The following is a 14,226-nucleotide window of genomic DNA, read 5'->3' on the forward strand; positions in this document are numbered from 1 at the left end:
AATTAAGGATTACAAATGTCTTCCTTCCTAACTCTGATACTTCAGTTTTCTGCAAGTCCTGGAGAGCAGAGAACTAAAATAGTCTTCCTAATTCAAATTAAAATTTCTTTTTTAATAGTGGCTATTGACAGAGCTAGTTATTAGGACTATTTTCATCTTTATTATTAAAAAATAGAATTTAAGGAAGTTAAGAAGTGAGAAATAAATTAAGAAAGTACATATTTTTAAAACCAGTCTTGTCTTCTGGTTAATAACCTAGCTGAATATTTCATCAGAAGTACACGAAATTGTTGTCTAAAACTGAAGACATAGTTAAGATTGCAAATTAATTATCCCTATGTTTTTCTAAGATACACATTATTTCCCTTAATAAAGAAGCTTGACTACTAAATGAGGTTAGGATACTTCCCTCTTCTCCCTTACAGCCATGCTACTTTCATTGCTAAAAAGCAGTATGATTTCTTGCCCTCTTGACACAGCAGCACACGCACAGTCAGTGGTCACAAGGGACAAACTCATTTCCATCATCTTCACAAAGCTCTCTGAAAGCTTTGTTTCAAATGCTGAAGAAAGGTACAGTTGTATGCAGTAAGCTGGAAAAAACTTGGATACAACACTATTCAGAGATCTGAGAGATTTCTCCAAGGAAAAGAGCACCAGCTCCTAAACAAGACACAGCCAAGAGGGATGGATGCTGTCACTTCCCCAGCAATGGACACACTCCCTGGCTGGTCCATCTTTACCCTTCCAGCAAGTTATGCAAGGAGAACGAGCAGAATGATGAGACATGGAGTTTATTCCTGCCATCTATTCCTAATAACAGGCTGCACTGGTTTGGATTTGAATGTTCAAGATCCCTGCACTGTAACGAAACTCATTGCCTTTGGCTTCTTACCACAAGATACCTCTAAAGATGAGGGCAACTGGACTAAAACAGCTGAACTGTTTTAATGCTCAGTTAATTTCCTACTCATCCACAGCTGAAACCATGATTGGCAGATTTATGTGCAAAATGAGAGTAAAATCACATAAAAATGTACAGAAAGGAAGTGTAATTTATAGACTCAGAGATTAGCATTTTTATACTGTCAGCACATCTATGTCCATGATGCTCAGTGTAACCTGACATTCGTTACATCTGTTTCTCTGATATTAAGCCAAGTGCAGAGTGGTTCTCAAGTTCAGTGTTAACAAGCTCGTGTGCTTTGGTCAGTGGGGTCAGCGAAGAGCAAACATAAACAGAACAATTAGAAACTCAGCTTAGGTTTTCTCAGAGGAAAATTGGGGGAGTGTGTTTCAGTTTGTCTTGGAAAAGACTGTCCTGTTAATACTGCACCACCCTCTTTACAGGGATAAATGGATCTAGAGATCTTTCTCTACAGCATGACAGGCCCCTTGGACATTAATATCCGAATGTTTCATCCAATACAAAGAGATTTTATTTCAGTTTTGGTCCAACTAAGTTTTCTCCAACTAGTCCAAACATTCACTATTTATTTCAATAGTCTCTGAACACCTATTCTGTATTTCAATACTTTCTGAATGTTGCTATCTCAGTGACAGTCCTAGTCTTCATATAAGACTTCAGTGTCACCTCAAACATTTTAGCAGCAACAGCTACTGACTCTTACTGATGGCTGTAAGCCAGCACATGTGAGCAGGAATGTGTGGATGCAATAGACCACTAAGGGCTGTTGCTGGAATTTTGACAGCTTTATAAATAGAAGAGCTGAACCCAGGATCATGGAAATTGGGAGTGATAAAAAACCATCTCACTGTACGGAAAGGCCTTCTGCCATATCAAATCTTTCCCCCAAAACAGGCAAATCAAACATCTAAGTTTAGTTCTAATCTTTATTGCTTGGTTGATAACCATCTCTGAGGCAAGTTACTGGAATGTTTTCATAAGAGCAAAGCTTTTCTCCCTTTAAAATCTCACTAGTTTTAAATCTAAAATATTATAAAAAAAGGTTAACCTGTTCTTTAAAACTTTACTTTTTGATATCAATCAAGTCACACATCCGTCTTATTTTTAAAAAGTCCTCAGCAAATTTGAAATATCTGAAGATTTGCAAAGGTTAAAAAAAAAAAAAAAAAAAAAAAGACACTTACCAAAGGTAGTTTTGCTTTGCTTTCCATGTCCCAGTCTTGTCAAGTTTGTTGGTCCTTGGTTTTACTTAATCTGCATTTATCAGAACAGAATCAATTTTAGATGCTTTCTGTGCCTAAGATACTATTGATAGTATTTTAAGAAAATTTCCAGTATTTTCAGCTATTATTTTACCTCCTCGGTTTCCAGTGCAGTACCTTCCTCTCAGGCATTTTGTCACCCTTTCATTAAGTGATGCAGATATGTAACCACTGTGTTCTCATCCCTCTGGTTCAAGAAATGTGAGGTATGCTACATGATGGCTGCACTAAGCAAAACAGGAGACTATAAAGAAAAATGTTCAGCAGTGCTATGGCACATCACAGGATATACACTGTGGACAAGCTGTAGCTCAGCATTTCTGAGCTTAGTCCTTATATACACAGAAAAGCTGTAACAGACCCTGAAAAAAAAGGTACATATTTTATTGGAAGCTGGGGCAATGGACAGAAGGGCACCTACAAATTTTAAGAAAACATAAATGCATAATATTTTCCTTTCCCTAAACCCTCAGTCTGGGAAAATTTTGTAGACTATGCACTTCTATAGACAATATGCTAAGTCTCAAAATTACCAAACTGAGCTAATGTTCCCAAAAGCCTAGAGATTCTTTACAGATTTATTAATCCCATTAAAATACTTCTGGCAGGAAACCAGTCATTTTCATAGGGAAGGTGTATTCAGTATAGTAAAACATCTGCAATATACAGTTTTTACAACAAGTAATACATCACTGTAGATATAGAAAAACATTTTTTTAATAAGCTTGGCTCTTTACCCTCACAATCCTCTTTAAATAAATATTTAACAAAAGAATCTCCCTTCTAACAACGGAAGTACCACCACAGATAAAATAGAGTAGCAAGCATGTTGCAGCAAGGCTACAACAAAGCCCCTTTCACCCTCCAGTCTTGTGACAGCAAATCCTGCAGTTCTTCTTCATCTTCACTACCAACATCCTCCTCTTCTTTCTCTTGTGCTGCTCTTAATCTCATGGCTTCCTTTAACTTCTCCTTCATCTCGTCCTGGCGGTTCCGCAGAAGCTCCACACGGCGGTAGCATTCACTGTTGGAAAGGGAAACACCTGGTAACATCTGGGGCCTTTCCACATGAAGTCCATCATCTCCAGTGCTGCATTTTGCTTCTACAACTTTGGATAAAGGAGCTTTACAGCTTCCCATCCATGAAAAAGAAATAAGCTTTGGAGATGCTAGTGCACCTTCTCAGTGTTCATCAAGTGAAAACAGGCCAAGGAGAGGAGAGGTGTGGTTAATTCTCTAGCAATGGGATCTAATCCAAATACTTAACAACTGCAATACAGTCACAAAGCCATTTTTCAGAAAGCACAGAACCAATATCCACTTCCACACAAGAAGGAACACCATTCTTTGCTCCATTTATGGTTTTCATGAGAGAAAGGTGTGACATCAATTATCAATTTTCATAACTTAGTGGTGGCATCTCTGAAAATAAAAATAGCAGCACAAAGTGTTCAGATTCTTTATCTACTTCCCCTGTGCCGTAACAGAACATTTTAAGTAAACACAATCCAAAAGTTTCGGGTTTCCATTTACTTAGAAAGTTCTGTCCTTGAATTGTGTTTTATAACTATTCTAGCCATTTTAAACGGGGTATTTTTTTTGAAAATGCCAAGTAGTACCAGCCTGATTTAAATTCATCTTTGCCCCTTTCATTTTTATTTGCTCAGAAGGGTCAATACAGAGGAGTTACTATCTGGATCCTGTTTTCCCTGGCATATCACCACTATGATTCTTACAGGCAGTCATAGCTGAAAATTTGAAGGCCAAGGAATTTATTTAATTTTCAACTTAGTTTGAAATAGCCTGCATTTGAATACACTCAGAAGTCAAAAGTTACAAAAAGTCTTTAAAAATCTATTTGGAACTTTTACTTTGGGGAAAAATAATTACAGTAACAGACTTGAAATACTCCACAAATTTCTGAATTTTAGTTCTACATACTTACAGCAGCCTTAGCTAGTGAGAAAAATAAATCCTCAAAGAGAGGCAGGTTTATCCCTCGCCAAAATTACACAAACAATGTTCGAAGACATTCCTGTAATAGCAAAGTTCAGTTTGAACCCAATACTGTTGTTACCACACAGTGATGATGTGCAGCATGTAAATCTGCCCAGATGGTCAAAGTGTTGCTTTAATTTCTAGTGTCTTCTTTTTGTTGCATCTTTTCAGTCGCTACCATTGCCATTATCATTGTTAATGTCAGAGTGTTGAGCTACAGGAAAACGGTAACAAACTGTTCCACTGAGCTGTATTTCAGGTTGAGTTTGAACCAATGCTCATCCAACCACCACACCCACCATTTCAGCAAAACAAAACAAACCACTTCCTGTAATGAAGTGTGCATCGCTCCACAAAACCTTTAAGTAAACTTCTGTGGAGTTTGCCACAGGACAGGAGATTTTCAGTATAGAAAATGTTTCTTAAAATGTTCACATAAATTCTACGTCAATCAAAATTCCCAAGGAAAGACAAATTAAGACATTAAGACATTTGACAGGGGAAGATGGACAGTTTGTTCCAAGAATTTGCCTTTTGTACTTTTTGGAGAAAGTTCCGTAACTCTTTACTAAAATCCATGTCTTTATTAGGCATCATTCTGCAGTTTGAGGGTGTCTGTCCTTCAAATACTCAGATGATTAATGAAAGGTAGTATGGCAGAATAGAAGTGGTTTTATCGCGCTAGTCAAAGAGCAATCCATTACTGCTGGAGAACAGAGAATTTGAGGAAAAATTGATCTACTTACATCTGCTCATCAATTTCTCCAATCTGGCGATCTAGTCGTCCCTCCTCATCATCTTCTGCCACTATTGCTTCTGAAATCTAAACCAGAAAAGCACTGAGAAAATTCACCTTCATCCTAAATTCCACTTCTGCTCCTTTACAATGTCTGTGTCCTCCCCTGCTCCCCTCTACCTGTAGTTAGTGTCAATCTCCTCTATGTATATTCCCATCTTCACAAGGGCAAATACAGAAGGAAAAAAATGGTCTGGTTTAATTTGAAATGGAAATGCTTTTTCTTTAAAATCAGAAGTAGTTTGGCTGCTTTGGGGTTAATCTTTGGAAATTTTTAATACACTAAGATTTGAAACTGAGCATAAACAAACTCCACACACCCAGAGTCTGAGGCTGAAATGGAAGCTCCATCCCAGTGCCTGGGACTTAAATGCACACCACTTATTGAACAAACATACTGTTGAAATATTCCCACTAGATCCCGAAGTGTTTCTAACCTGTTATTTTTTTCAGCATATACTTTCTCAAATCTGAATGTCTGGGAGATGCTATGCAATCAATGGTCCACGCATAACTGAGAAGATTCCTCCTAAGCTGAAGAATTATCTGAATGGCTTAAGCTAGCAAAATGTATCCACCACTGCTTTTGTATGAACATTCGCTCTGTTTATAGTGCTGACTGCTTTAAAATGAGCAATGACACATTTTTCTGCACCACTTTTCTCAGCAGTTGACATATGAGTAACTATTTACTATTAAAGTAATTAAAAGGATAGCAAATACTCTAGGGGAAGACTGAGAACACCATGTGATCTGTAATACAGTTTTATATTGTACACAAGGGCAGATAAACACCTGCTGCAGGAAGACTTTCCATGCAATGGTAAACAGTGAAAATAGAAGTACAGAAAAACTGTGGCCAATTTACATGTCTCAAACTCTTTTGTCACTTTCCCAGATATTGGAGTTCCTTTCTGGTACATTTAAATTAAACATGAAACCCAGGTTACCTACACTTTATAGATACTTTTTTTAAAAGACAGACAAATGGGTAGTGTTTTAAAAAGTTAAAATATGAATATAGATCTAAAGAAGAGCCCACAATTGTATCCTGTTTGGATGCAGGACACTGATCTGAGATGTATGCTAGCTAAATAGTATTTAAATAAAATACAGTGTAACAAATGTAACTAGATATATATGACTGGATCTTGATTAAAAGTTTGCAACTTAATTTCCTGTAAGTGGAAAATACAAGGAACCCTTTGCTCATTTATAAAGTGCATTTAACCACACACTGCATTGAAACAAACAGCTGACAAATGCAGATGTCAGCCATTCTGCAGAGCTGCATGAAACTGTTGTTTTCCTTATTGTGTATAGTATTTAGAATCAATAAACATAGATTCCATTACTTACTGTGTTGACCTGTCGCATTGCCTTTTGAAATTCATCCCATTCTTTATCCATCTGATCCTTTGGAGCATCAACTTTTCTCACCTAAGGAACATGAAATTCTATAAATTAATAATTTAAGTCTTGGGGGCACTGTAAAAAAAAACACAGGAGAAATACGAAAAATTATGCTGTGTTATCAGAAAAGTCTGGTTGATGTACTTCAGTTTAAGTAATAGATATGAGTGAGAGAGTGCAGCTGCACAATGGTTTTGGAAGAAAAGCTGACTCTATTCCTGGATTAAAACAACATCTGTGTTGCAGCATTACAAAATAATTATTGACTAAGTGGCTGGTGTGTAATGTCTGGAGTAACAAAAGTGAGTTTGATGGTCTGCCATTTCACTGTGTCAGGTGGTAACTATTAAATTTTCTGTAAGCTGCCTGTACAATTGCATACAGTAGCCATTTCACAAGCCAAAAAGCAGTGAATTGTTTGCCTTTGGCATAATGTAAAGTATCAAAGTTTTCAGTCACTAGTCTGCTGGTGTTAGGTAGCCTGACTGTATTTCAAATCGAGTCTAATTTTCTTGGCTAACAGAAGAAACTGTGCATCTACAAATCAATTTTAATGACATGCAAAGCTTTTTATTCTGTGGTAGATGGCATTTAGTACTAAGACATGAAGTCTGAAAAAGTAGTAGTGGTAGGAATGTGTTTAAGATCTACAGCCAAGGTAATCAAAGCCAGATTTTGTTTTTAATGCAAATAAGTAAACAAGGTAGTCTACCTGTGTAATTGAAACTTCCACAATTCAAGACTGGAAGATGTGGCATATAAGGTATTTTAGAAGACAAATTATGCCTGACTCAGGACTGAGTAGGAATTATACAGCTAGGAGAACTAAGCAGTTTGAACATAGTAAATGATGACACCATCTTTTTGCATTAGTTTTACTTTCCCTTTATTCATTCTGCTCTTTTGGTGACACGTCAGTCATCACCTTAGTAAAGACAACAGTTTGGTGCATTTTGTTCCTGAGTGATTTTACAAAATCAAGTAGTATGAATTAAGTTCATAGAATAAAATAGAAGCTTCCAAGTAAACTCATACTGGGAAGTAATAGTCATCATTTCATTTTTCTGTTCTGTTATTATTTCTATCATATGTGTATGTACTGTGTTATTATGCATTGTGGTTGTCTTTTGTAATTCATAATTATTTGTATTTCTTACAATAAATTTAAACACTAAAGTTATTACTTTTCCTTGAAATATTTATCTAATCCAGAATTTATATGCTTTACAAATACCTGATACAAATAACAAGCATCTTTCACGCCCACAATCTCCCTTTCAAATACCCAGTTAATTTTTAAAATAATTATTTTGTGGGTGATTCCAACACAGAACCACCACAACCACCTCCACATAAGTGATGTCACAAACATCTTTCCTCCTCTGAGTATTAGTTACACTCAGAAAGGGCTGATCAAAAGGAAAAGCTGCTGCAAGGAATTCAAGGAAGAGCTGACTGCAACAAGTAACCACTTGTCAATTTCTCAGTGGAGGCAATAACCAGAACAAACCAGATACTAACCAGTATCCTCACAGATGTAAACAGATTCTCCTTTGCCTGCTGGGCATTCCTGCATTTCCAACTTAGAATGAAATGAAGTATTTGAAAAACTTTAATACTTCAGTTAGACACAAAACAAAGCTGTGGCTTTTTCAGGTACATATTTCAATATTTGAAATGTCATTATTCAAAACCAGTCACACATGGCAACACGTGGGCATGAGCAGTGCCAAAAGAGTCTTGCCAGAGCAGATAAAACACCTAAGCTTGTGTTGGCTGGGCCACTGGGACTAACTGAACATGAAGAAGCATTATTTGGAAGGTCTCCAAATTAGATGTCATAGCTTGGCCTCAAAATGCCATTTAAATACACCAGCAGCCCTCCACTGTGCGAACAAGGAAATATACTCAAAGAAAATAAAAAATACTTAAGCCTACAGCACTGTATTTCAATAAAGAAAGGAAGAAAGGCAACAAATCTGTGGCAAATTTTGCAAAACAAAACAAAACAAGGTTTGTATTTCAAATACCAGTGTTTATTTTGGCCATCATTTGGCACTGTACAAGCTGAAGGAAGTATGAATGTTTTTGATCACAACTATAAGATTTTTAGTTGTGGGTTTGTTTGGTTTTTTGTTCGGGGTTTTTTTTGGTTTTGGTGTTTGTTTTTTTTTTTGAGAAACAAGGTGAATACCAACATTTCTTTTCTTTTCTAAGCATCATAAAACCCCAAAGTGGTAAAAGACAAGAGGGCTGAAGTCTTGTGGTGTAACCAGTACTACAGATGGCAGTGTGTGCCATAATGGAGACGTTTTCCTTCCAACAGGATGCACCCTGTGAGTCACACAGTAACTCATCACTTTTCAGCAGGATCTCACAAAGGGCATTACAGAACTGTTATATCCCCAATTCCAAAGCAAAATTGAACATACAAATTAAGTGAACTGCTTTTCCTGGGATGACTCACAAAATAAAGGTAAATGGTCCAAATCTCAGTTCAGTTTTCCAACCAACAAATGACATTTCTTTAAGAGCCACAGAGGAACCATAATCAAAAATACTTCCCATGAGATGATTTTAACAAGCTCTTCCTGCCCACCTCCATCCCTTTTCATGTTTTCTAATTTACAGAGAATGAACGTTTAAAGCTGCACCAGGGGAGGTTCAGACTGGGCAGCAGGAAGCATTTCTTTACCAAGAAGGTGGGCAAACACTGGAACATGCTTCTTGGAGATGCCCCAAACCTGTCAGTGCTCAAAAGGCATTTGAAAAATGCCCTTAATAACAAGTTTTAGCTGCTGTTCAGCTCTAAAGTTTTCAGGCAGTTGGACTAGATGACGATTATTGGTCACTTCCAATTGAAATAGTCTATTCTAGTCTAAATAGTTCAGTCATTTTTCTTATATTCCAGCATGCCTGATTACCTGGAAAAGCATCTTGACTACTCAGAAAATCATTACAACTGGCACAAATAAATCCAGTAGAATATAATGAGTAGATCACTTACTTTTGCATCCACTTCAGGATCATCAAAGAAACCTTCTGGCAAAGCTTCAGCAGTATTTTCTTTCCTGAAATATTTGATTACTATTAGCCCAAGTTAGCACTTTACAATCTGCTTTACGGAAGAGTTAAAAATAGTCAAGAATGAAATTCATAATCCTTTATGTAAGTATGTAGAAACACAGCAAGTTTTTGAAGCCCTCAGTTTTACCTACAACCATCAAAACTTGCTCCTTCAGCTTGGTCTTTCCTCACTTTGAAGAAACTGCACAGAAAGGTTTAGATCTCATTGTTAAAACAAGAGCTATAGCTTATGCTTTTAAAACTATTCTTTCCAATGTGCTGAGCACCCAAACGTTGTAACAGCACAGTTGCTCCTTCTGAAAGACTAAAGGAGTAAAGGAGTGCTCAAGTGAGCTGAACCATTCCTACAGAACAAGCAGCTCCCCTTAAACAGTGGAAAGCAATGATTGACATTAAGCTCCCACAGTACCCCGTCTTAAAATTTGCAGAGATGTCAAACAGACTCTTCATGACATTGCTCCATCTCTTCTCCTGTCCCGAGGGGGTAAGATACCTGTCTAAAATAATGCCTAAGGCTACATATATACATACATATGACATATGTACAAACTATTCTGAATGCAACCTTACAATAAGTTAAGATTTCTAGGTGATCACAGTCTCTATTTCCTGGAAGATAAATGTTTATTTACAATTCTAAAGAGTACCAATTCTTGATTTGACTGCTTACCTTTCAACTACCTTCTCTTGTATCTCTGCTTTCTGTATGGATCCTGAATGGGAAACTACAGGAGCAGCTGGAGTTTTGGTGTCAAAAAAGTCTATAGGAAAGGACAAAGCTTATGACAAAAAGCTGTTCAGGCATTTTCTAAAATTCCTACTAGACAGGTATTTCAGTTTGTACCTTACTGAATCAAGGGAAGAACAGCCAGATGTTACTTCCCTTGGCAGCCTCAAACAACTAGAACATAAAATCAATAAGCAACCAGCACACAGTAACAGGAGATTCTTTTAGTTTATCTCTACTTCTAGTATTTCACATCCTCACCATCACCTAATTACCCACCACCTAATGGCAATAATTAGAAAAATAAAATAAAAACTTTAATTATCAGTTAAATAACAGGTTCTCCTTACAAAATCACTTACTATTTCAGTCAGCATTACCTGCAGGCAGAGAATTAGCTATTACTTCTTGAGTTGGAGGTGGAATTTCAGTTTTATGCACAACAGAAGATTTGCTTGATTGTTCTTGTTCCTCCTCTTCATCATCGTCGTCATCATCGTAATTCCCTGACAATAAACTGGGACCTGGGCCCTTGGAAAGCTGTACAGTGGTGCTGTCTTTCTCTGCTTCATCAAAAAAATCTGCTGGCAGCCTGGTAAAGAGCCCACAACAAACTGTTTGAAACTTCACACCAATGACTGCAGTCCAGCACCAGCAGCCCAGTCCCTCTGTGAGCAACACAGGCTGTGAGACACTGAGCAACGCCCTGAACTGCACAGCTGCCAACACAGGCACGGTCTGAAGGCAGCACACACTTGGGGCTCTCATTTGAAGTTACCCAGAAATGCCCAGGTTAACTCTAAAAACACATTTTAGATGCCTTTTTCTATGTGCGTATTCATTATCAGAAACATTACTAAAAATGACCCGTGACCAATTGGAATGGTGGTTAAAGTGATCCTTTTTCCACCTACTAAGTAATTTCCTATTTATTTTGGGCACCTACTGCTGTGGTGCTGGAATAGCCACAGCCTGCAAGCCAAACGTTTTTCCACGTTATATTTTAAACTAATCCTACCAACAAGTTCAAAAATGGACGAACCTCTCGAGCATTCATTCTGCACACAAACTCAAATTCCTGTGAGGAAACAGCATGTGGTACCTAAGCAAGATAGTAATTTATCCTGTGAAGTGTAGAGGCAATCCACAGGTGTCACCTGACATCTGCCCACCCTGCAAACATGTCCCAATACCATCAGAAATCCTTTAGGGACAGTTGAGATGCTTAACCAAGCCCCTTGAAGTCAAATACAGTCCTGTATTTGTACAAGTTCAACTGTAGCATGAATTTTAGGTGACAAAAATGCATGAATTTTAGGTGACAAGAACCATCCTAATGAAGATTTGTCATTTGAAAGTAGTTTTTGTTAACAAATATCATTTAGTTATACATTCAAAATTTGTCTTAATTTCAGACTGCCACCTCTTCTGTAGGATGTCAGCATTGTAAGAGTACATGTTACAATCTAGTTATGTTCAAGCTGTGCCACAGCACCACATGGCGATCCTTTGAAGTCTGTCAGTGACAGCAAAAGAATTCCTGTTTTCTCAGAGAGTCTTGAGAGTTGATACTATTATCGTCACCCAGGAAAATGCTGCCATGTTCAGGAATATACAACTCTGTTAGAAAATGGGCAGAAGCAGGGATCTGCTGTCACTCTGAACCTTTGCCCTTGTCTAGAGACAAGGAAGAGCTGGGTGAGAATGCAGCCACTGGTAGCTAGAAACAATTGCTCTGTAATAACAAGAACTACTTACCCCGCTGAAGACGTGTGTGGCTTTTCATCTGTACCTGTACAACAGCCAAGAGTCACTTCTTAAAATCCATGCTTTAAAAAAAAACATCCCTAAGACTTCTATGAGAGCACCAGGTCCCCAAAGGCACATGTATTTAACATATCTCATATATTTACATGTCTGGTAGCACCAGGGGAAAAAATTAACTGTCTTTCCTTTTTCAAGAACTTTGGTGCATGGTTTGAGGAAAACCAGTGACTTGATCCCACTGAAAAGGAATAACAGCAGTTCTAGGCAAGTGCTCCTACTGCTTAATTTCCACTGCTTCTTGACACATTTGGGCCACGCCCACAGTTCCATGACCTAATTTAACCCAGTAACCCAGAAGAAAACCAGGTAAACTTCCAAAAGCACAGTTTTCTCCTGACACAGAGCTCACAGAGAGAGAGCGAGCAAACTTTCTCCCGTTTCAGCATACAGCATTCAGGGCTGACATTAACTCAACAGTCTAGTGTACTCATACTCACTTCCACAGGAACAAACCAAACCAAAAGCCCTCAAGATGTAAAATGGATGGATTCTGGCAAGCATTTCCCTCTCATTACCTTTTACTCTCTTTAGGTCTGTATTTTCTGTCTCTACTGTTTTTCTCTTGACAGGATGAGATGATGTGCCAGCAGTTGGGCCAGTGGCCGTCTGCTTTGTGCCTTTTAATTCTGCAATTCTCTGTAAAGAAATAAAAATTCAGGACATGTTACTAGCAGTAACTTCTGGATGGCAGCTTAAAATACAGAGCTTTTACAACAGCTCTTCAAAGTGAGCTTAATACCTTTCTAGAACAAGATCACTGCAACAGAAACCACAGGTACCAAAACAAAGACCTGTGTTTCTGTCAGCCTCTGGAATGATGTGACATGGAACAGAGGAACTGATATTCACACAAGGGAGGCTGTACCAGTAAGAAAGAAAAGACTAACAGCAGTGACACTGACAGCAGTAAGGCACTGCAGGAAAGAGCAATAAGGCTGGATTTTTTTTCTAAGGCCCTGGAATATGAAGTGCTTTAAAATTATAACATGGCACTTTAACAGCATGAGAGACATCACCCTGCCTTGCCACAGTAATCTAGTCTGAATGCAGGCAATGAACTGGAACCCCTCCATTCCTTTAGTCTTTTCCTGAGCACTGGTGAAATTAAACACAGTCTTTCCACTTTTGCTAAGAAGTAGCAAGGGAACTTAAAAGGATAGGAAAAAAATTGGGTGGCGTCCAAGTTACAAAGTCCCTGACTTGCTTTACAAGTTCTTCATTTTTACTGGTGAATTACAAAGAAAAAAAAAGCGTATTTTCTTAATCCCGCATAAGCTGTCACTTGGCAGCTCACAGGCCCCCGAGCAAGCCTGGGGCGGTCGGGGCGGGGGCAGCTCCCAAGTCCGAGCTGCAGACAAGTGACAGCCAAAAGCTGCCGCTAAGGGGGGAGCTGCCGCACCTGAGGAGCGGACCGCCGAAAGACACGGGGCCCTCGTTATAAGGGCTGCCTTTTCAATCCCCGCACAGGCTTTGCGAGAACAGAACCCAGACGGCACAGCCAGGCTGGTGCCCACCCTCATGCCGGCGGGCGCTCCGCTGCTCCCAGAGCACCCCAACCCGCTTCGGCGGTGCGGCCCCTCCGCAGTCCCTTCCCTTCCCAAGCGCTGTCCCGGCGCTCCCGAACAACAAAGCCCGGCCCAGACCCGCACCCTCCGCTCACCTCTCGGTGCTGCTTGCCCAGGACGTGGGTCTGCCACAGCAGCTCGCCCTTCACGGGCGCGTTGCACAGGGAGCAGCTCAGGTGCCCCAGGCTGTTGTACGTGTCGGCCGCGTTAAGGGAAGCACCGAGCGCGGCGCGGACCCCCTTCCTCCCACTCTCCCAGCCTCCCTCCCTCCCCACGGAGCTCTAGAGTGCCGAGGATATTTGGCGAAGGGCGAGTCGATGCGCTTCTTGCCCGCGTTCTGTCGCTGCTTCTCCCTCATGAGGCGCCGCAGCTCCTCCTGCCGCACCTGCTTCCGCCCCGCGCCCGCCCCGGCCGCCGCCATCTTCCCCCGGCGCGCGCGGCGCGGGGCGGGGCCGGCGCGCGCCGTGACGCCACCGGGAGCGCCGGGAAGGGGGCGGGGGGGAGGAAGAGGAAGGAGGGTGGATCTGTCCCCTTCGCCTTCCTCGGGATGTCGCTTAGGTAAGCCTTTGGAGCACCAGCAGAGCCCGACAGACACAGCGGTCCAGCTGTGGGACACGTCTGTG

General features: G+C 39.9%; 2 protein-coding genes across 3 annotated transcripts in view; one reads left to right on the forward strand and one right to left on the reverse strand.

Annotated features, from left to right (window-relative positions):
- The window catches only part of LOC136366277 (poly(rC)-binding protein 3-like), a 497,612-nt gene extending 491,262 nt beyond the window's left edge, over positions 1-6,350 (forward strand). For both annotated transcript variants that reach the window (XM_066327359.1, XM_066327386.1), the window contains one exon: positions 5,438-6,350. In XM_066327359.1, coding sequence (XP_066183456.1) covers positions 5,438-5,498 — 61 coding nt within the window. In that variant the 3' untranslated portion in view covers positions 5,499-6,350. The remainder of the gene's footprint in view (positions 1-5,437) is intronic.
- On the reverse strand, positions 2,554-14,054 carry ZNF830 (zinc finger protein 830). The gene is made up of 10 exons (XM_066327398.1): positions 13,903-14,054; positions 13,699-13,798; positions 12,554-12,674; positions 11,970-12,003; positions 10,592-10,803; positions 10,155-10,245; positions 9,405-9,468; positions 6,344-6,424; positions 4,935-5,011; positions 2,554-3,214 (listed from the first exon to the last, which is right to left on the reverse strand). The coding sequence occupies exons 1-10, from the start codon at positions 14,022-14,024 to the stop codon at positions 3,031-3,033; spliced, it is 1,086 nt and encodes a 361-aa protein (XP_066183495.1). The 5' UTR covers positions 14,025-14,054; the 3' UTR covers positions 2,554-3,030.
- Positions 14,055-14,226: the final 172 nt, after the last annotated feature.

Source organism: Sylvia atricapilla, chromosome 1 (assembly GCF_009819655.1).
Source record: "Sylvia atricapilla isolate bSylAtr1 chromosome 1, bSylAtr1.pri, whole genome shotgun sequence".
Taxonomy (NCBI): Eukaryota; Metazoa; Chordata; class Aves; order Passeriformes; family Sylviidae; genus Sylvia; species Sylvia atricapilla.

What these genes read in the sequence shown, in the direction of transcription:
- ZNF830 (XM_066327398.1), bottom strand. Translation starts at nt 14,024, where the DNA reads ATGGCGGCGGCCGGGGCGGGCGCGGGGCGGAAGCAGGTGCGGCAGGAG. An exon ending in CAAGAGAAGGTAGTTGAAAG is followed by an intron (nt 9,469 to 10,154) that starts GTAAGCAGTCAA and finishes CAAATATTTCAG; the next exon opens with GAAAGAAAATACTGCTGAAG. An exon ending in ATCCTGAAGTGGATGCAAAA is followed by an intron (nt 6,425 to 9,404) that starts GTAAGTGATCTA and finishes CATGTTCCTTAG; the next exon opens with GTGAGAAAAGTTGATGCTCC.